The sequence below is a fragment of the Octodon degus genome, unplaced genomic scaffold (assembly GCF_000260255.1).
Source record: "Octodon degus isolate 3935 unplaced genomic scaffold, OctDeg1.0 scaffold00035, whole genome shotgun sequence".
Classification (NCBI taxonomy): domain Eukaryota; kingdom Metazoa; phylum Chordata; class Mammalia; order Rodentia; family Octodontidae; genus Octodon; species Octodon degus.
The window spans coordinates 8,660,226-8,681,439 of NW_004524611.1; the positions used below are offsets into that span (position 1 = coordinate 8,660,226).

General features: G+C 47.1%; 1 protein-coding gene across 2 annotated transcripts in view; it reads right to left on the reverse strand.

Moving 5' to 3' along the window:
- Positions 1 to 21,214, reverse strand: part of Galnt17 (polypeptide N-acetylgalactosaminyltransferase 17) — a 508,402-nt gene that overhangs the window by 232,699 nt on the left and 254,489 nt on the right. For both annotated transcript variants that reach the window (XM_004630407.2, XM_023714399.1), the window contains 2 exons: positions 3,633 to 3,807; positions 163 to 360 (listed from right to left, as the gene is read on the reverse strand). In XM_004630407.2, the coding sequence (XP_004630464.1) occupies positions 163 to 360; positions 3,633 to 3,807 (373 nt within the window). The remainder of the gene's footprint in view (positions 1 to 162; positions 361 to 3,632; positions 3,808 to 21,214) is intronic.

Consider the following 21,214-nt stretch of genomic DNA (forward strand, 5'->3'; position numbering starts at 1 on the left):
CCTCAGCAAGAAAATGATGGTGCCAGGGTGCCCATTGTTCCTGGGGGGCCCTGCACACACTGCTGTGAAAACTCAGGGCAGAATCACCCAGCCTCCTCCATGGCTCCTATTTACCCTTGGACCTGGGGACCCGCTGGCCACCAGAGCTCACCAGCCACATACCTGATGGGGAGAGAAGGGTCTCCGGCATCCCACCAGTCTTTTGGGGGGCTGATGTACATGCACCACAGCTCCCAGCTGTACCCGTGGGCTGAGTTCTCATAGCGCTGGACCTCAAAGTTGTCCTGCTTGATGTTGTCAATGGAGGGCAGGATCACTCGCTTCCGGTTCTCCTGGATGCGGGACAGAACAGGCTCAGCCCTGCAACAGGGAAAAGGCAAGATAAAGTCTCTCTCTGGAGACACCACCGGGAAGGAACAGATGCAACGTGGCTGAGAGGCTGGGCTTTGGATAGGCTGGAACTCAGAGCGAAACTGGGGTCCCCCATGTCAAGTGACTCCCCCAAAGGCTTTGAAGTGTGTACCACTGCTTATGCTGAAATTTCTACAGGGATGAGGGCTTCAGCACAGGGAGCCTGGAGGTAGATCCAGAACCGTGGGTCTCCTCCTGGAGAGTGTCACTCCTCTCTTTTGTGGTGGCAGTGTCCTGGTATTACATGATTTGCATCCGGCTACAGTTTTATTATACAGTGTCATAAGATCTGCCTAAGGCACTGTCTGCCACCTCTTGTTTTTTTCCTGCTCCACTCTAATTCCTTTTTCCCAAAATAGGTCATTTCTTCCCTGGACGGCTCAGTTTGAATAAGCGTTTCACTAGCTTCTTTGTGCGTGCGTGCGTGCGTGCGTGCGTGTGTGTGTGTGTGTGTGTGTGTGACTATTTCAGTTGTTTTAATTGATTATTTAATTGATTTCTTAAAAGGAATCTAATTGAATTGGTTAGCAATGGAAAGCCTGGAACTAATTAAATGCAAAGGCAGGCACCATCCTGCCTCCCTCCCTCTCCCCTCCCCCTCAGGGCTGCAGCAGGCTTTCCGCAGAGATCTGGCTCCAAGTTCAAGGTGTAGCCGGCTGGCTTAGGGGAAGCAGATGGTCAGGTACTTCTGCCAGCACGGTTCTCAGAGGCAGGCACAGGAAGGGATCGCTTCCCATATTTGAGAGGGAAAAGATGGCTCCAAGAATCAGGGCATTAATCTCCCAGCTTAGACCAGAGCACAGGCTTTGGAAAGGACTCAAGTGAAAATCCCATTCCTCTGCATTATTTGGAAGAATAATGAGAACACTCAGGCTACCACTGATCTCTTTTCATTTGCAGCTATTGAATTACCTGTTGGCTCATCTCATCTTTCTATTTAAAACGAGCAATAAAATATACTCTGGGTCATTTACGGCCTTCAATACTTCTGCACACCCTGCACAGGCTGAAGCCAAGTACCATCAACCCTTCCCGGCTCCTAGATGGCTCACGAGCCCCTCCCCTTCCAATGCTTCACTCACACCACTGTCCTCTGGGACCGTCCTTTGTTGCCGGCAGAAAGCCTGGGCATCGCGGAGGCTTAGGTCCAACGTCACCTCTCCCTAGAAGCCTGCCCTACTTCCTCCCAGTAGCAGGCCTTTTCTTTCCTCTCCAACCTTGGACCATTTCCCCTACTGCTCTGAAGTCACAATGCCTCAGCCCGCTGTCCTTGCTCATCTTTGAGCTGCTGCTTATTGAGTCCTTACACAGAGCTGGGCACCATTCTGCGTGTCTTATGTGTGTGGGTGAAAGCCACCCACAACAATCCTATGAAGAGGATACTCTGATCACCATTTTACAGATGAAGAACCTGAGGCCTCGGGGGTGTGCGGGTTAAGGGACTTGCCTTGGCTACATGACCAGCTGGCAGCAGGAGCGGGTTTCAGACCTAAGCCCTAAGCTCCACCGCCTCTTTGGCTATGCTTCCCCAGGATGGCTGGGTATCCCAGATGGAAGCTTCCAGGTCAGCCCATGAATGCAAGTGAGTTACTGAGAGTAGGGACAGAGTCCTTGGTTCAAATTACACCTCTATAGCTGAGGAGTTGGCCTCACTCCTTACGACTCTTTGCAGTTATCTGCTCCTCTCCCTGGTCACATCCTGCCTAGGATGTAACAAGTATCTACGTGCATAAGGAACGGCCCATTCAGAAATTGAAAAGTGGGACCCAGAGACCATGAGAAGACAGGAATGTGAGCTTAAAAAGTAGGAAAGGGGCTGAGGATATAGTGCAGGAACATAAGCATCTGCCTGGCAGGCATAAGCTCCAGAGTTCGATGCTGGGTACTGCAATAAAAGAAAAGAAAATGGTACTACTCCTGCCTAGTACTGTGAGGCCACTTGTGCTTCCACGGACGAGAATACCTTCTCTTTCGGTCTCCAGCTAACAGGAGCTCAGAGCCAGGTGTGGTGACTAGTACTCTGGGAAGCTGAGGCAGGAGGATAGCAAGTTGAATCCAGCCAGGATAAGTTAGTAACTTAGCAAGATCATGCCTCAAAATATTTTCCTTTTAAAAGGCAGATCTAGGTGTGGGCAGAAATGATAGTCACAGCTGAGATGGCCCGACTGACAATTGCAAACTTCAGCCATTGTTCTCCATGAACCACCAAGAGGAGTATTCCTTGCATGGCAGGACCACAGGACATCCCACACAGAGCCACAGACAGGCCACAGCAGACACACCACACAAACAGGAGAGAAATAATTGGGTTCACTGAGACTGGAGATTATTACCACGACATAACCTTACAGCACCAGGTAACCTTTTACCTAGTAAACTGAGACACATCATGTAATAAAGAACTATGAAAGAGTTTTAGTTCATAAAGGGACACACACCACTGTGACTGTTAATTCCAATTCATAAGATTAAGAAACACATGGCTAGCAGGTTAGCAAAGCACACTCCTGTGTGTGGAGGTGGGACATGGACAGGTGACCTGGGGTCCGTACCTGGTCCCTGGTCCCTTTCTTTCTAGCACTGCTCTCCAGCTGATCCCTGTCCACCATGAACTGAGCACCTCTGCTCCTTTGTGCCCTTCCACCGCGACGTTCTGGCCTTGGAGTCAGTGGGTGGCAGGCTGAAAATGTGAGCCACGTCCCTCACCTAGGTGGTGGGTGGGTGTGAGGCCTTGCGTCCAGGAACATGACAGGAACTGACGCAGCCACTCTGACCAAAGAGTGGAACATGAATCTGAGTGGCTGAGTCGAGCCACAGAGACCACTCAGAATCAGAGATGCACGAAAGTGTCTCATAGCAACACTCAACTGTCACGTCCAAAAGGAAGCAAGCAAACCGCGACATCAGAACGATACAAATATGACCATCTTATCCCCTTACAGAGAATTAGCTGGAGTTCCCAGTACCACACTGTGTTCACCGGGAGATGACAGTGGTGGTGCCGGCAGTCATAACTAACTGGCTGAATGCACGGCAGATAAATGTCTTCTGGCTCCCAATTCTGTCCCAGACAATGGTCTCAGCTTACTCTTTAACCGAACCTTCTTCATGCTTTCAGGGGCACCCCACAAAACAGGCAAAACATTTCATCTCCCAGACTCTAGCTGCCTCCGGCCACACTGCAGATCCCCAGTGCCTATGAGCCTCCGTGGGTGACCTACCAGCCAGCAGTGAATTCCACGTGTGCATCGAAGAAGCCAGTGACCTGGCCGGTGGCCGCCTTCCAGCCTTCGATGCGGGCTCGGATCAGGCCCTCTCTCTTCTGATTGCGTACCACCTTCACCAGCCCAGGGTAGCGCTTGTGCACATACTCTTCCAGCGGGGCTTTTAGCTCCTCTGCAAGGGACAAAAAGCAAAAAGTCCATCAACACCCATCTAAGATCTGCACCCCGCCCATGGTGATGCCTGCAGGTCCTCAGGAAACTCAGCTACTGAAGAAACGTTTGCGTGTCAGTAATTAGAGTAGAAAAGATAATCTAGGCTGTTTCAGAGTCAGAAGGTGTCTCTTACCCAGGAGGGCTACATTCTGACGGTGCAGTGTATACTGCTTGGTGGAAAACCGGCCAAGCCTTGATCCTTCAACTGGCCCAGACTGGCAGATGCCCTTTGTCATATTTGTCTTTGTAGCCCTTCCTACATTTTTCTTTTCTTTTATTGCAGTATCAGGTATCAAGCTCTGCAGCTTATACCTGCCAGGCAGATGCTTATGTTGCTGCACTACGTCCTCAGCCCCTTTCCTACTTTTAATGCTCGTATTCCTGTCTTCTCATGGTCTCTGGGTCCCACTTGTCAATTTCCGAGTGGGCTGTTCTGTTTGCACATAGATACTTGTTATAGAATGTGGTCCAGATTCACGGTCACACACCAGCCCCAACATTAATAGGGCCTGTGCTGCTCTTAAGAGGCAAGTGAAGCCTTTTCCAGTGGCAGAAACGCTATTATCAGTGGTCGTGGCAATGCTCTTCCGAGCTGAATGCCTCCTTTCCGCAGCATGCAGGTGCCAAAAGGTATTATTTCTATCATCTAACTTAATGCTTATGGCAATGGAGAAGACTGTTAGATTAATTCCACTAACTAGTGAGATTAATTCAGTTCTGTAGATAAGATGCCACTTAAGGGAAGCTAATCTGTCCCCAGGTCACACCTAGGAAGAGTAGAGCTGAAGCAGAGCTGAACTGTGTCTGTAGCCACAGGTGAGAAGGCTGACACCTGCGTGCACATAAGAATCACCAGATGGAGAAAGGATGGGGGAAGGGTTGACCGAAGGGAGTGCCACAGGCACGCCCCAGGATCTGCCCTTGGATATTCTTAGTCACTCGTGTCTAGGAGCAACCCTAGTGATCCACAGATACAACTTTAAGACACGCTTTCATCCCTGGCTTTGCTGTGCAGAATGCTAAAAGGGTTGGATTATGGCTTAGATTTGAGAAGTCCTCTGAAGTCTCCTGTGTCTGAAAGGCTACTGGCCCTTGGAAGTGTGATACTCATCCAGGAGTTCAGTAGATAAATTGGTTAGAAGAGGCGGGTCACCTGGAAGGATGTATTCCTGGCCCCAGGTCCTCCCTTCTCTCTGCTCTCTGGCTGCCATAGATTGAGCAGCTTTCCTCTGCTCAGGCCCTTCCACTACGTTTTTTTGCCTTCAAGTCAGTTGACCATGAACTGAACCTACTGAAACCATAAGGCAAATAACCATCTCTTTATTTACAGAGTCAGGTATTTTGTCCTAGCAATGGTGAAGCTGACTAATACAGGCTGTATTACCAGACATTGTGCATGTCCTTCATTCCTTAGTACACTCAGCAGCTTTGCCCAACTCAAAGCCATGTGTTTCCAGCATAGGTAGAGCCTGATTTCTTTGTATCATGGCTGAAATGAAGCAGCCATGTAACTCAGAAAGAAAGCAGAGCATGGTGTGTTTGAATGGGGGTAAGAAAAGTCCAAAAGGGTATGGAGATATAGAAGTTACTGTCCATATGAATGGCGAGGATTAGGGAATGAATTGTGTCTCCCAAAATAACCTGTTGAATTCCTAACCTATGGCACATCCGGACATGGGTGTATTGGGAGATAAAGCCCTAAGAGAAGTGAGTTAAAATGAGGCCACTGATGAGCGGGCCTTAATCTAATCTGACTGGCGTCTTCAGAAGGAAATCTGTCACACAAATAGACTCTGGTGTTCATGTGCAGGGATGACCTTGGGAAGAGGTAGCAAGAAGGTGGCCATCTGAAGGCCAAAGAGAGGGACTGTGCTTGCAACAGCTTGATCTTGCACTTCCGGTCTCTAGAGCAATGAGAAAATAAATCTCTATTGTATAAGCCACTTAGTCCATGGTACTTGTCGTAACTGAGATGACTAACTGAGGGATGTCTATAGAAAGATGTTATCATCAAGGAGGAAAATGGAACCCAGAGGTGGCAGGCGCCCAACCTTTGCCCTCCAGGAGCCCCAGCACATGATTCATGTTGAAGCTGGAGTCAGCCTTGGGCTCAGATCCAAATGCCGCCCCTGGCCAAGTCAGCCAATCAGTTTGTTCCTCCTCTAAAGAAGGGGGACGATGATGATAGTATTGGTCTCACAGAGTGATTGTGAGGAATAAATGAGTAGATAGAGAACAAGTGCTCCAAGTCATCCCCTGAATAGCACAAGTACCCCCTAATGACTTGGCCTGTATTTATGAGTATTTTCTTCTCCTGTCTCTTCAGAGAGAGAGAGAGAGACCAGATGGCCAGAGATGTTGCAGCAGCCCTGGGAGCCTGAGAAAGCCACTCCAGCATTGATAAAAATAGGCTTATGAAAGACATAGTTGTAGAAAGCTTATCAGCATTCACTGGACATGTTGCTAGGTCCCCTCTCATAGTTTCACTTTCAGTACGTCTAAGGTAGGGATGTTTGTATCATGAGCCTGGGCATTCTAAGGCTCTGGTACGAGGAACCCACTTTAGGAGCCACTGAGCTTGAAACGCACGTGGCAGTCTTAGCACATGCTTGGCGCATCACGCGTGAACAGTAAGAGGTGTGTTTGGCACTTTGCCTGTATTGCTCTTGTTTGTTGTCATTCCAGAGTTGGTGAGGAGCCAGTGGAGAAACCAGGTTGTGTAGAGTCCACTTAGTTTGTGAGAAGGAGAGCCAAGCAGTTGAGCTTGAAGTGGCCGAGTAACTTTTCAGCTTCTAAAACCTATCTGCTGACTTTGTGTTGACTAGGTACTCCGGTCAGTCAAGTACGTTTTCTTGCAGTAAGGATCTCAGCAAGGAGGTTGGTGAATAGCACAATCTATGGTTTGGATGTGGTCTGTTCCCACCAAAATTCCTGCTGAGGATGAATTCCTCAGTGTGGCACTATCAGAAGGTGACTCTTTAGGGGGGTGGCTGGTCACAAGAGGTATGCACTCATGAAGGCATTCATGTATTTTTTTAAGAAACTTGGTTAGGTCTGAATGGAGTGTGTGAGGTCTAGTTACCACAGCAGCAGGCTGATACAGGGCAAGGTCACCCCTAAAGTTCTGCACACACCAGCTCACCATGGTCGCGCATGTTCCCACCTTGTGATGTCATCTTCCGGATGCAGCTCCCTGATCTTACATTTCTCCACCTCCAGAACTGTGAGCTAAATAAGCCTCTCCTTTGTAACTTATCCAGCCTCACTTGTTGAAGTGGCACAAGACAGAGTTGGACAGTTGGGCAGGTCATTCTTGCCTGGATTTTCATTTATTCCTAAGAGAGCTGTGTGGGTAGACAAGGGAAGGAAGGGCGTGTCACCCACTGATGGTAGGTAATGGGCTAAGGAGCGGTGGTGTACCTGTGGGACCCTACAGTGGCAATCCTCCCCCCTCAATAGAGTTGGCCATGGGGGGTGGGAACCCCCATCAGTTCAGGGGAGACCTTCTGTATAGTGAGGGTGCAGCACCACGCCAAGGGATCGGCAGGCACCACCAACCTCAACTACCAGACAAGCTGAGAATAACTGGATCTCTGCCCAGTACCTGGATACCAGCTCCTGATTACAGCAGGTAGCAGGTCTAAGAAGCCAGTGATTCTATTTGTTAACCAGTGGTAATTGAGGTGTTGGGAATGTGAAAAGGGTAAACATTTATGAAGTTGGACAAAGACAGCATAATTTTTACATCTTAAAGCTACTGAAATATGGATATTAAAGGCTTTTAAAAGTATAAAGGGATGAAAGGATAATGCTCAGTCATTTGGCACATGCTTTATGACCATTTGGAGTACATGAGGAGCTACACTGAAAGCCTTCAGCATGTACCCAATAAAAATTATTTCTAATAACTGGGCTATTATTCTTAACATTGCAGATCCATTTTATAACTTCCAATGAAGAACAGTGTGTCTTCCTTTCTGGTCAATATTGTCTTAAGAGCTGGGATCTGCTTTATCCCAGACAGAAAATGAGAGATGCCACTCTCATTTGTAAAAGGGTCAGGGACACAGCCAGCAGAAGTCAAGAGAAAACGGCACTGATCAGGCTTCTATGCCAGCCTATTCAGTAAGGTTCTGTGCTCTGCAACGCATGAGGCTGTACTCTTGCTAATCAAAGAATAATTCAGACCCAAGCATTCCCTCAAGACGCTTCCAATCTACTTCAGAAGATGAGACATGTTCAAAAACTGTTATATTCAACATTACCAAGTCAGTGGCACTAAGGGTCCAAGAAAAATGGCCACACAGGAAAAGGCTACAGGGGGCACCAGCAGGGGGCAGCACTTTGGCTGCAAGAGCTCCTAGAGGAGGGGGTGTGAGGGAAGCTCTATGTCACAATACATGTACACAAAGAAAAGCACGGAAGCACAACACCGGGTCCACTCGGGTGGAAAAAATCCCAAGGGTCAAAGTTTCAGCCTAGGTGACTAGGAGGTTGTCATTAATTTTAAAAAGAGAAAAGGAAGAGTAAGTTGATGATACCATCTGGGGACAACTTGAGATGTCTGTCAGTGGACATTTAAGGGTACAGAGATGAAGCTGAACGATGGTCCAGGGAAGAAAAGATGTCAGGGACTAAGTGAGGATAGGTGATGGTGTATGACAGGGTGACAGTTCCAGAGATGGAATGCAGAAGATTTTGAGCCACATCTTAGAACACATACATTTAAAGGCAGGAAAAGGGAGCAGAAATCCGCACTACCTACGAATGGCATCACAGGCGCACAAACTACAAAAAGCCGGGTTTCAAAGAGGAGCACTGCTCGCCGATTTTCCACACACCTGTAGAGAAGCTATGTGGGTGTTGTCATAGGTTCGGGGACTTTGCAAGGCGAGCAGTAAAGTACAGAACACCTTTTATAATAAATCACCCAAGAATCACATACAAGAAGTACAGGAAAGGCCCAAAGGTCAGTGGCGGAAGCTTGGAAGTCTATGCCAATGGGATGAAGGATCCATGCTAGAAGGTTGAGGGATCTGAACTGGAGCTAGAAAGCAACACTCGAGGTGAGCACCAGAGCTTCCCCAAAAGTGCTACAGCCATCCTCAGCAACAGCGAGGTTCAGAGCTCCTCCAGTGATGAGGAAAGCTGAGTTCCCAACACAGAAGCCAAGGCAATAAGCTTTTCCATGAGGCTGAGCAGGGCACCATCTTCCCCTCCAGAGTCAGGGAACAATGCTTAAGATGAGGACCAGAGTTCCTGCAGAGTTCATCGAGAAAGCCAGCATGACAAGGTCCTCCAGCAGAGCAGCCCAAGAGAACTAGCAGCCTCCAACAGCCCCAACAGCTTCTCCAAACAGCATCCCCAACAGCGTTCTGGAAGCTTCTCCTGTTCTGCCTTTTATACTGCTGGCCAACAGCCCTCAGGTGGGCCTCCCGCACCCGGCAACACACTAGTTTAATTCAGCTGGCGTAAGAAGCTGATCACCACCTAGCTATCCACCACCGGTGTGAAGCACGTAAGTCCTGTCCTCAGATGGCTACTCAACACCCAGCCTCAAGAAAATCAAGTGTTACAGAAAATGAGAGCTGGGAACAGGTCACCAGTGTAGAAAATCAGGGTCTTCCTGATGGCACTTGTAGTAGCAACGACTTCTCTTCTGGTTTCTGTGGGGCATGCTAAGAGACCAGGGCAGCCTAGGGGAACTGAGTGTGAACAGCATAAGGCATGGAATGTTAGGATTTGGAAAGTGAGAGCTATAAGCCTTGTTGAGGGGGATATATATGCCCAATTTCATGTCAAAGTGAGTGCATAAATTAACCAAATAAATCAAGGCCCTTAGGTTCACCACAGAAGTACATAAATCTCCAACCTGAGAGTGGCTAGAAATGTACCATTGGAAGATGGTGTGGTGGTGCATACCTGCAATCCCACCACACAAGGAGGCTGAGGCAGGAAGATTGCCAGCGTGAGCTCAGCCTGGGTGACTTAGCAAGACCCTGCCTCAATATAAAATATAAAAAGGGTTTACACTGAGCTGTGAATTTTTGAACATAAAAATTCACAGCTCAGTGTGAATGCCCAGTGTTTAATCCTCTGCACTACCTTCTCCTCCAAAAGGTCCCATTTATCAACTTACATCCTTTATTACCCTTCATGGATGAAACCACTTTTGCACATTATAAGAACAGCCAGGAAAACATTTTCTGTAGGTTTTTTTTCTTCCCTCACCAACAAACTCTGGGAAGAAAACAAGGCTCGTTTCTGCAAAGATAAATGTTTACCATCCAATGTTAGATGAAATTCAATACAAAATTGGCCTAGTATCATTTGGGAATCCCATGTTTCTTTAGATTTTGATCAACAGCACTGTGGGTACTCAGGAGGGGAGAAGTAAACACTGCCTGTGATCAAGAGGGACTGGCCAGGGTGATATGTTTGCTCCTTAACAATAAAAGAAACACTTGTGGTCCAGGTTTAAGGGGTGTAAACTGGCAATAAGGAAGGTACAAACAGCGAGAACTCAAGCAAAACACATTATTACACAATTCTATCCGGGCTGGTGTTTGCAAAAACATTACAGAATACACTCTCAGCATGGCCCCTTGTTACCAGGCCCTGCTCAGGAGCAAGAACTGACCTAGCAGATTTATCTCCACCTACCTTCAAGCCAAGACAAAAAAAAAAAAAACCTAGGTGCCATAGGCCTGGGAAGTGGCCATGTGTCCAGGGTTGGGTCAAGTCCAAGGGTCTAGGATGGTAGGCAATTTTCCCCTTCAAAGAACCATCAAACTTCGATGATTAAAATATCCACTGACTATTTTCCTTTTTCCTCAAGGACTTGGAAGAATCCATCTAAGCTCAGATGAATGTTTCTCCAAGCTTAAACAGCATCAGAATCACCAGTCACTCTGCGGGGCTCCCAAGAACTTGCATTTCTATCAAGATCCATGGGACCGTAGTTCTGGTGATGCACAATATTGGGGAGCTTGGGCTGAGTAACATCCCCTTGCCTGACTCCATCTGTGATGAGGTAGCCTGGTTCTTTTCGAATTCACCCCTGGGTGTGTGTGTCTGTGTGTGTGTAGCAGAACTCATCCTAACTGAGCAAACGCTCCAATTCTTAGAGTTGCCCTGCCATCTTGGCTTTTCTTGTTGTGCACACCCTTCTTAGCCAGTCTTGTGATGACCTTCAGAGATGACCTTAGAAAGTTTGCCATGCCACTTGCAAAACTTGGAACTTGGCTTCTGGCTACACCTGCCAGGAGAAATCTCACAGTGAGGTCACCGCAAATGTCTGCCCTTACCCAGCATCCTCAATGGATGCTAAAAGCCAACAACTGCACTGAACTCTATGTACCTTTTATTCCCCTATACAAATATACCTGTGATAAAGCTTAATTTGTAAATTAGGCATTACAAGAGATTAACAAGAATAACCAGCAATAAAACAGAGCAATTATAGCAATATGCTCTAATAAAAATTTTCACTTTGTGGCCATTATTCAGTAAAATGATCATTACTTGAACATAATCACCATGATACAAGAATAAATAGTCTATCTGATAACTGATTCTGCTAAGTATCTAACAGGGTGGTGTTATGGTTTAAGTCTAGATTATTCCCCCCAAATCTCACGTGTTCAGAGCTGGGCATTGGGAAGATAATTGGATCATAGGGGCTCTACATAACCCAGTGCTGAATCCATAGCTGAATGTGCTGCTGGGAGTGGGTCCCAGCTGGAGGTAGGTCACCGGGGGTGTGCCTTGGACACCTGCATCACCTGCTCAGCTCCTTCTCTAGAGCTGTGCTTCCTGGCTGCCATGGGTAGAGTCGCTGGGACACGTACGTCACTTGCCTCAGCTCCTCCTCTAGCGCTGCACTTCCTGCTGCCATGGGTAGAGGGCCTTTTCTCCACCATGCCTCTCTGCCATGCTGTCTCTGCCTTGGAGCCAGGCTGGATCTGGGTGCCAAAATAAACCCTCCTCCTTGAGGTGGCGGGTGCAGGCACTTTGTGCCAGCAAGGAAGAATGATTAAGACAGACAGGGACAGCAAAAATACACCAACAAAAGGATGATGCACGTCCCAGGGAGGGCAGAGTGGGGCAGCATGTGGTTTATCACCCTACTCAGAATGGTGCATAATGTAAAATTCATGCACTGCTTATTTCTGGATTTTCTATTCAATATGTTTGGACTATGACTGAATGTAAGTAACTGAAACTCCACAAAACCCAGGTAAAAGGGATGAACTATACTACTTGTTCTATGATTCTACCCATATTCCCTCTTCCACTGTCAGCACCTACATCCCAGCTGCCTCTCTCATGACTAACACCTCTCCCTGCCGGCAGCTGCTGGGGTTTGGGCAGGCTGCTCACTAGGAATGCGTGGCTTGTGACAGCTGCAATGAAAGAATGGCACATATGACATGTTCCAATTAAAAAAAACAAAAACGCCTGCTTCTAAGCCACATCCCTCATTCCTCAGAGGAAGGGTCACTCGAGAGCAGCTAAAATGCTTGTTTCCTGGCTCTCTTCTGAGCTAGCGTGTTCTCTCTCTCTCTCTCTCTCTCTCTCTCTCTCTCTCTCTCTCTCTCTCTGCCAAGCCTAGGACAGCTGATTGGCAGCTCAGATAATTTTTATGCAAGCCCCAAGTGTCTCGAAAGCAATGGTTGATTTTCACTGGTAACTACAATTTACAGTCTGGGCTATTAAAAAATATACAGGGTTGGTCTGATAGCTCAGCAGACTAAAGCGTCTACTTAGAGCATAGTGGCTGGGGTTCAATCCCTGGCATGCCGTGCTGGCCCCTCCCGCATGGCACGCTGGGACCACGATTGAGACTGGGCTTGGTGGCTCCCACTTGTAATCCCAGTGCTTGAGAGGCTGAGAACAGGAGAATCACTATGAGTTCGATCTACGTAGTGAGACCCTGTCTACCCTATAGATCCTAAATATGGAAAAATAAGTAAACAAATAAACAAACAAATAAATAATATGCAATTCAAGGCAGGTGGGGCAGCCTATAATACCAGTACTCTGGGAAGCTCAGAGGAGAGGACTGCAAGTTACCAGCCCAGCCTAGCAACTAAGTGAGATCCTGTTTTACAACTTACAATAAGATTACAAAAAGGGCAAGGCCCTGGGCTCCATTCCCACTACTGCCAGAAATAAAGATCAGTGGTGTTCTGGGTGCTTACGACGTGTGCAACCCTGATGCTCACTTACCTGCATCTGGAACTTCGCACCATCCCAACACAAATGCCCTGCTCTCCAAGCGGCTGCTCCCCTTCTCTCCTGCACAGGCCCTGGGAAGCGCTCGTGTGTGCGCTTGCCTCTGTGAACTTTCCTGTTCTGATATTTCATAAAAGTAGACTCGTATAATATGAAACCTTCTGCGTCTGCAGGCTGGAGTCAGTTTGAAGACGGGGAGGGAAAGGCAATTAGTGAGTGTGTTGCGTGTGAGACTTTAAACCCACAGGCCCCTGGAGCCCGGCATCATATAGTGCCCAGTTGGTTCTGATACCAGTTCTGGTAAGTGGCTCACCGGAAGGCTGTCCCTAAAGTGTTGCCTCAACGGCTATCTGCTGTCCAGCCTGGCTTCCTGCCAGCCTCTTTCTCACAGGGCAGATCTAGGGTTTTGGCCTGTTCTCTGTATCCCGGCAGATCACTAAGAGATACCTCTGTTCTGACTCCTCCTCTTGTTCGTGAGCTCCTCAATACTGGGAGAGGGGGCTCCACCCTCGCAGAGGACAGGTCCTGTCCTGCTGTTGCCCTTGTGGCCCGCAGTCTCCAGGACATCGGCCTCTGCTGTCTCCTTGATGGACTCTCAAGCTCATGCAGGTCAGGGCCTTGCAACAGTCAGCTCAGAAAAGCACGGCCTTCAACACAGAGTTGTGCACAGACATTTATGAGGATATGCTACATTTCTGTAGTGTCTTTTGGCTAAGAGATTTTCATATACAATATGTGAGGCTCAGCTTTGAAAGAACATAAAAAAATAGACTTAAAACACCTGGACTTCCAGGTGTGCTGGAAAAGATCTTTATGCTTAAAATAACCACCCATTAAAATGTACAAATATACAAAGACACAGCTATTCAAAGACCAATTACAGATTTTTTTAAAGTATTACCTTGAAACTGAAAGACAGTGGAGCCGAGGGAGGAAACCTGAAGTGTATCCTGGCCATACAATATGCGAGCACTATGCCTTAAATCTAAAACGTCGCCCAAGTCTCATATGTCCAGCCAGGAGGCTTTTGGAAGGTGACCGGCTTATGGGGTGCTATGCCATCAGTGGATTGGCTGATGAGTTCATAGCTGAACGTGCCAGGTGAGCCCTAGTTAGAGATGGGTCACTGCAGGTGTACTGCAGAGGCGTGTATGCCTGACCTGAGCTCCTCCCTGCTCTCTCGTTTCCTGGCTGCTGTGGAGTGATTGGAACCAGTCAACCATGAACTGAACCCTCTGAAACCATGAGTCAGATCGACTTATTCTCTTCCCCTCTCCAAGCATGGGGTATTTTGTCCCAGTGATGCGAAAGTGACTGACACAATGGGTTTCTTCTCTGTTAAGCGGACACAGTAAATCTTGGAAATTAATCTGGGTTTGTGATACCTGAAATTTACATAATTTGGAGAAATTATCTGTTTTATGAAAACCAAAAATGCTATTTACAAAATTTTAAAAAGTATGAGCAATGTACACACACACACACACAGCTAGGCCCCTCAGACAGCCATTAAGGGTATCTATGAAAGTGAGGGGCCCAAGGTTGGGGTCCGGTCAGCTTTCCAGGAGGAGACCCCCAGCGAGGCTAACTTCCCCAGTGGGAAGTTCCTTTTCTGCTGACCATCACTATTTCTCCAGCATTTCAAATACTATTGCTCGCCTCCGTCTATAATGAAATATTTATATCCCTAAATTGCTAACCAAGCTGACTAAAAATGTCAGCTAATCAGGAAACGCTCCAGAACACGATTCAGCTAGATTAGATCCCCGTTCATAATTTAACCCGGCTGTCTTGCAAACTTGTGACATTCCCCAATTTTTGCTCTAACACTTACTGAGTGCTTATTAAATACCATATGCTGTTTGAACTACTTTACCCACTAATAACTTTAGTTATTAAAGTTATTCTTTCTAATTCTTCTCATGTTTATTTTCAATTTTTTCTTAGTATGTTCTTTTTAAAAAAAATATTTATTTATTTATTTATCTGGTACAGGGTCTCACTACACAGCTCAGACTCCTAGTGATCCTCCTGTTTCGGCCTCCCCAGTACTGGGATTACAGTTATGTGCCACTATGCCCCAATTTTGTGGCCGGCTCAGCACCCAAGATTCCTGGGCCAGCACAGCATGCGGTACTAGGGATCAAACCCAGGTCCTTGCATTTGCCAGGCAAGTGCTTAGACCACTGAGCTATCTCCCCAGCCCTAATTAGTATGTTTTTAATATATAATATTTACATTCATCTTGGAGAAATGGTACCAGGACATATATACATTTTAAACATTTTTACATCTTGTCCCCCTCTGGACCCTCTCATTTTCCCCCATCACAGTCAGGATACTGTCAGATTCATTTCATGAATAAGGAAACTGAGGTACAGAGAGGGTGCCAGGATCTGTGGATTTATGTCCCTCCAAAACTCCTAACATGAATCTTAATCCCCCAATATGGTGCCACACAGGAGATGGTGATGCTGTGAGGGACCGAAAGTGACATGATCAGGGACCTTCTAAAGGAAGCCTGGGGAAGTATGTTTGTCCTCTCCACCCTGTAAGGACCAGGCCCTGACTAGATACCAAATCTACTGGAGCCTTGATTGTGGGTTTCTGAGTTCCCAGAACTGTGAGCAATGGATTTCTGCTGTTTATTAATTTTGCAGTCAAAGGTGTTTTGTCATAGCAGCCTGAAAGGACTAGGACAGACAGGGTCAGCGACTTTCCCAAGGTCATGGTTTGTAAGGGATGGGCCCAGCTCTGATTTCTACAGACAGAATATTGTGAAAACCTCCTCACTCAGGTGGCCATGCTGAGGTCCGATCCAGGCTCACCCCTAAGATCTGGGTCCTTCTGGAACCTCTGAAGCAGCTAAACATTTGCTTATTGGTGAGTTACCAGGACACACAGTCAGCTCCACCACACAGGGTTACTGTGGACTCAGACAACAAATCCCATTCCATTCTGCATCTGCTGCCCTCAGTGCCAGTGCCCGCTGGGGAGGGTGTGGATTAGAGTGGAAGCCACGACTGCGAAGTTGGCTGTTGTATGGTGGGAACCGTGGTCCCACTGATAGTGGCCAGTGCTTTCTAGAGCAGAGGTCGGTGGGGGATCAGCGCACTCGGCAGAGTGGGGAGCACAGGCAAAATACTGGGCTTCCAGCTCCTACGCACAGCATCATCAGACTCTGATGCAGCCAAAGTGGTGCCAGAAACAGGTACAGTTGTGATAGGAGGATAGTGTTAAATTTTTTAAACTATTATAGTAAAAGACCCAATGCCATGGGTTCCCCTCAAAATAGTCCCCCTCACTTGCACACACTTATCCCATCCTTCTTGCCACTTTCTGGAGCAGTTCTGAGAGTCTTTTTTTATGTATTTAGGACAGGGTCTCACTGAACATACTGGACTCACAGTGATCCTCCTATTTTCAGCCTCCTAAGTGCTGGGATTACAGGCACGTGCCACCACATCCAGTTTCAATTGCTATCTCAGTGTACCCTGGGGTGGGGCTAGTACGGCATGCCAGGGATCGAACCCCAGTCTTTACACCTGCCTAAGCAGGTGCTTTAATCTGCTGAGCTATCTGGCTTTGGAAGTGCTCTTTTAGGAGGGTCTTTAGCTGCACTTCTGTGGCTCGACCGAGGTCCTGAGTCCATTCAAAAAATATCTCCTTTACACAATCATTTCGATCTGGGGGAAGAACCAGCTATGCGATGGTACAAGATGTGGAGAGTCAGGTGGACGAGGACACAGTCACGTTTCTGCAAGGGGCTAATTATGGGGGACAGGGCTGGCCAAAAGTAAATGAGTAAGCTGAATGGTTAAACTGTGGGGGGTGTGAGGAGGACCAAACAGTTAAGCAACAAGAAGTTCAGATACGTGAACTACACCGTGTCTGGCCATTGTTCTCCTCTTCCCTCAAGAAAATCTGCTCAGCTTTGAGACAGCTCTGGGCTCAGACTGCTTTGTCTCCTGCTACTTTTTTCTCTTACACTGATATTGTGAATAAAAGCCAACTTGTTCTCAGCTTTCTGGCTTTTTTTTTCTTCCCCGGGTCTCCCTGATGGCTGGATGCTCCTGGTGAAGATACAGTCCCTCTGGGCCCTCAATGGCTAAACCGCGTCTCTTCTCTGGGTAATCTTTTCATCCTCCATGCTGCCACCCACCGTCACATGCTGCAACAACAAATGACAATGCATCTTTCACTGTCATAGACTTCTACAAATTTAAACCTTCACCATATTCATTGCTCACCCCTTATATGTTGTGATACATCCCCACTGCCCCCTTGTACATTGTGACACACCCTGCTGCCATGATACTGAATTCCTTGGGTTGGGGAAGATCCACAATGAAGGAACTACCATGAAAAATTTCAGGGTGAGATATCACAGAAATCAGCTTATAACACATATTTTATTCCCCGAGCATCTCTTGGCTTTGTAGACTTAAATAAAGCACTTGCTAACTAAGGAGAGGGAGGGCTAGAGCTGAGGAGAGGCAATAGTAAAAAACTTCAGGAAGAATAAGGGAGATTTAAAAGAGATGCTTTTATTGCATAGGAAAGCGTTTTAAGGGCAACTCCACAGTGAGATCAAAGCAAGGACAAAAGAAAGCAAAAGATGGCAGGGAAAAATGAAAAGAGATATGAGGTACAAAATACCAAAGTGTTAAACTAAATATATCACACTGAGTTGTGCATTTATGAGAGGTGTTCAAAAAAGGAAAGCCATCTCCCCTTCAAATTCCTTTGTTAAGAAATACCTCTGCTGCTTCTTCCATTTAGATTTGCTACTTTGAAAAATAAATATTAGTCACTCAAACCAGGGCAGCACCCTAATATAGACCTATAGGTGGGGCTCCCCAGTCATTTCCCCAAATTAAAAGAACATTCCCCTATTTTGCCCTACCAAAGGGAAGCTGAAAAGCTGGTATTTGCAGCTGGTTCTAATAATAACAAGTGAATTTAAGCGATAAAATTTGTCTACAGGCTGGAGTGTGTTTTTCTTTCATTACGTTTCTTATTTACTGCGATATTGATTCTGAATGCTCTGAAGCTAGCAAATCTCTTCCTTGAAATAGCAAGAGTCACCGTCATTAAGGAGGAACAGCAGAACAGAACATGAGAAACACAGAGGTCTGGCAAGAATGGGGATGCATCTTGAAGCTTGGCCACTTCTTCAACTTTTCTTTAAGCACAGTCGACAGCCAAGAGAGGAACCATCCAAGCAAGTCATCCAGCCCATGTTCCCTTCCTGACCCTTGTGGGGTCTCCTAGAACTACTGCTCTTAGTTCTTCAAGGTCAGTGGCCCTGTGGTTCCGATGCGCCAAAAATACTCACAGAAGCTATCATGGTTTAGATCTAAAATGGCCCTTGGAAATCTCACGTGTTTGGAAGGTGGTTAGAACGTGGGGAGCTGTGCTTACCAGTGGATGATTCACTCACTAATGAGCTCAGTAGCTGAATGTGCTGTTGGGAGATGAGGCCCGGCAGAGGACAGATCACTGGGGTGTGACCTGGAAGGGTGCAGCTCCTCCCCGGTTCCTTCTTCCTCTCCCTGCTTCCTGGCCACCATGATGCAAGCAGTTCTCCTCCGCCAGACCCTTCAGCTAGATAACCACAGACTCAACCCTGAGCCAAAACAAACCTCTCCTCTTGTAACTTGTGGGTGTCAGGTATTTTGTCTGAGCAACTGTAAAGTGACTAAGATACAGGCATAGAGGAAAATTCCCTATCGGGGGGTTACATGGCATGAGTGTTCTATGAACAACCTGCAGAAGAAAATGGATCTATTGCACACCACGTAGACTGTAAAGATGTTCAGCAGCAGCACAGACAGTGGCCAGTCAGAACACATGTGGACAAGAACGCCACAGTAGAACATTCTGGCTAAAATCTGCTCTGCTGAGAGCACAGCACTGGGACAGAGACATCTCTAGACTTTCCAATCATCTGGTCTCAAGGTTTGCAGAGTAGTAGTGGTTTTAGGTGTGCAAATAGTACATAGCACAGGAAAATTTGGGTGTGAAAGAAGAGTGAAAATGGAAAAGTCTCAAGGAAGGACAGTGTCTCAAGACACAGCATTGTGTCCTGGGGATAGATAGCGAGGTCGGGGCATATCCTGACCAAAAAGAATTTAGCTTGATCTCCTGGATAATATCAAGACGGCAGCCAATATGGATAATAAGGGTTCCTACTTCATAGGACCAGGCTTTGCTTTGAGTATCGTTTGTACTTAAAACTCATATTGAGATTTGGCCTCCAATAAGGCAGTATCAGCAGATATCATCCAGCGGAAAGCATTAGATCATGGAAGTAGAGCCCTCATGCATACATCAAAGGCTTTTCCCAGTCAGTGAGTTCTTGCTCTTACAAGGCTGGATTAGTTCACAGAAGAATAGACTTGCATTTTCTCTCATTTACCTTCCTCAGCTTTCTCTTACTCCGTTTCCACGCATGCCCACTTTTCCTTCTTCTGTCCACCATGAGTGGATGCCATATTTGTTCCTCACCAGAAGCTGAGAAGACATTGTGCCATGTTCTTGGGCTTCACAGCCAACAGAATCATGGGCCACAAGAAATCTCTACCCTTGACAAATGACTCAGTCTCAGGCATTTTGTTATAGCAGAAGAAAATGGACTACAATGAGCTATTTGGGTATGAACAAGACCACATGTGCAAAGTGCTCAAAATCCTGCTCATAGCATGCAATCAATAATTGTTAGCAATCATCATTACTTATTAAACGTTTCTACATAGTGTCTGTAGGCGTAATGAGGACAGAGAAAAACTTGGGAAAATAAGGGAGAAATCTAGGAAGGGTTTGGGAGGGATACAGGGAAGGAAGATGCAAACTGGAAAGACTGGGAAGTTTTGGACAGGAAGCAGAGGCAGCAGAGATAAGAGACCAGCTGGTTCTTGTTCTGAAGACTAGGACTGGGGAGTCGGAGCCTCAGCTATGTATACTCTGCTCTGAGTCCATTAGGGTGGCACTTGCCTTAGTCCATTAGGGTGGCACTGCCTCCAAAGTTGGAGCTCTTATTATTATTATTTATTTGGTACAGGGTCTATCGGGTGTTCGGGGTCCCACTATAGATGGGACTCATGGTGATCCTCCTGTTTTCAGCCTCCCAAGCACTGGGATTACAGGCACACACTACTATGCCCAGTCTCAATCGATGCCAGCCACGGCACTCTGCTCAAGCAGGCACTTTAGTCTGCTCAGCTATCTGGCCAGCCCAGGAGCTTCTTTTTAAAAATGGATATAAAGATTCTCTCAGTGTCAGTAGGTGTCAAGACCCAAAAAGATGCATGCATATGTATGCATGCTAGGCTTATGTCCTTACCCCTCCGTTATCCTTAGAGGTCCTGCCTGGGTAAGCAACTAAAAAATCCCTACAGGCTAGCCAGCTAAGAAATGCATAGCCAGCCAGCACCTCGCTATTCTGAAGGAAGCCCTAAGCCCTAAGCTTTTCAGGAAGCAAGAAAAGGATTTGCTAGGGGCTCAGTATGGCCTCTTGGCACACACCCTTCCAGACTCTGTCACATGGCCTGAGGCCAAAGAGCTGCTGCCCCAGAAAAACAAACCAGAGCATACTGCTGAAGTGATCTATAGACATCCATGTCCATGTCAGCTTAATGAGGAGCCCTGCTTTGCCAATAAAAAATGAATAAATTGAGAACACTGCTCTTTGGGGAAAATAGCAACCTGCAGGCTTTTCTGAAGACTATCTCAACCACCCCAGAACACCCTTGCTCCACCTCTCCCTATCCTGGACTGGAGGATAGGGATTTTTCTACTCCTTAATCTCCTTTCCTCCCTCCCTACAGCTGCTCAGTATTTCTTAAGAACAACAAAGACTTGTCTATTCTCCACTGTCTGCCAAGGACTGTCCCTTCTCCATCCTGTGGCCCAGCGAGGTCCTCCTCCACTGCTCACTGGGCCTCTGTCTCCAAAGCTTCAATCCTCTCATCCCTGTGACAACCAAACCCCACCAGTACAATTCTCTGTCTACACCCCACGCCTCACTGCCTCTAGCCTCCATCTGTGCACCCTTCGGCTGCCACTCGCTGCCATTTGACATGTTCAAAGCCTTTCATGGTACAATTCATGAGCCTCATCATTCACAA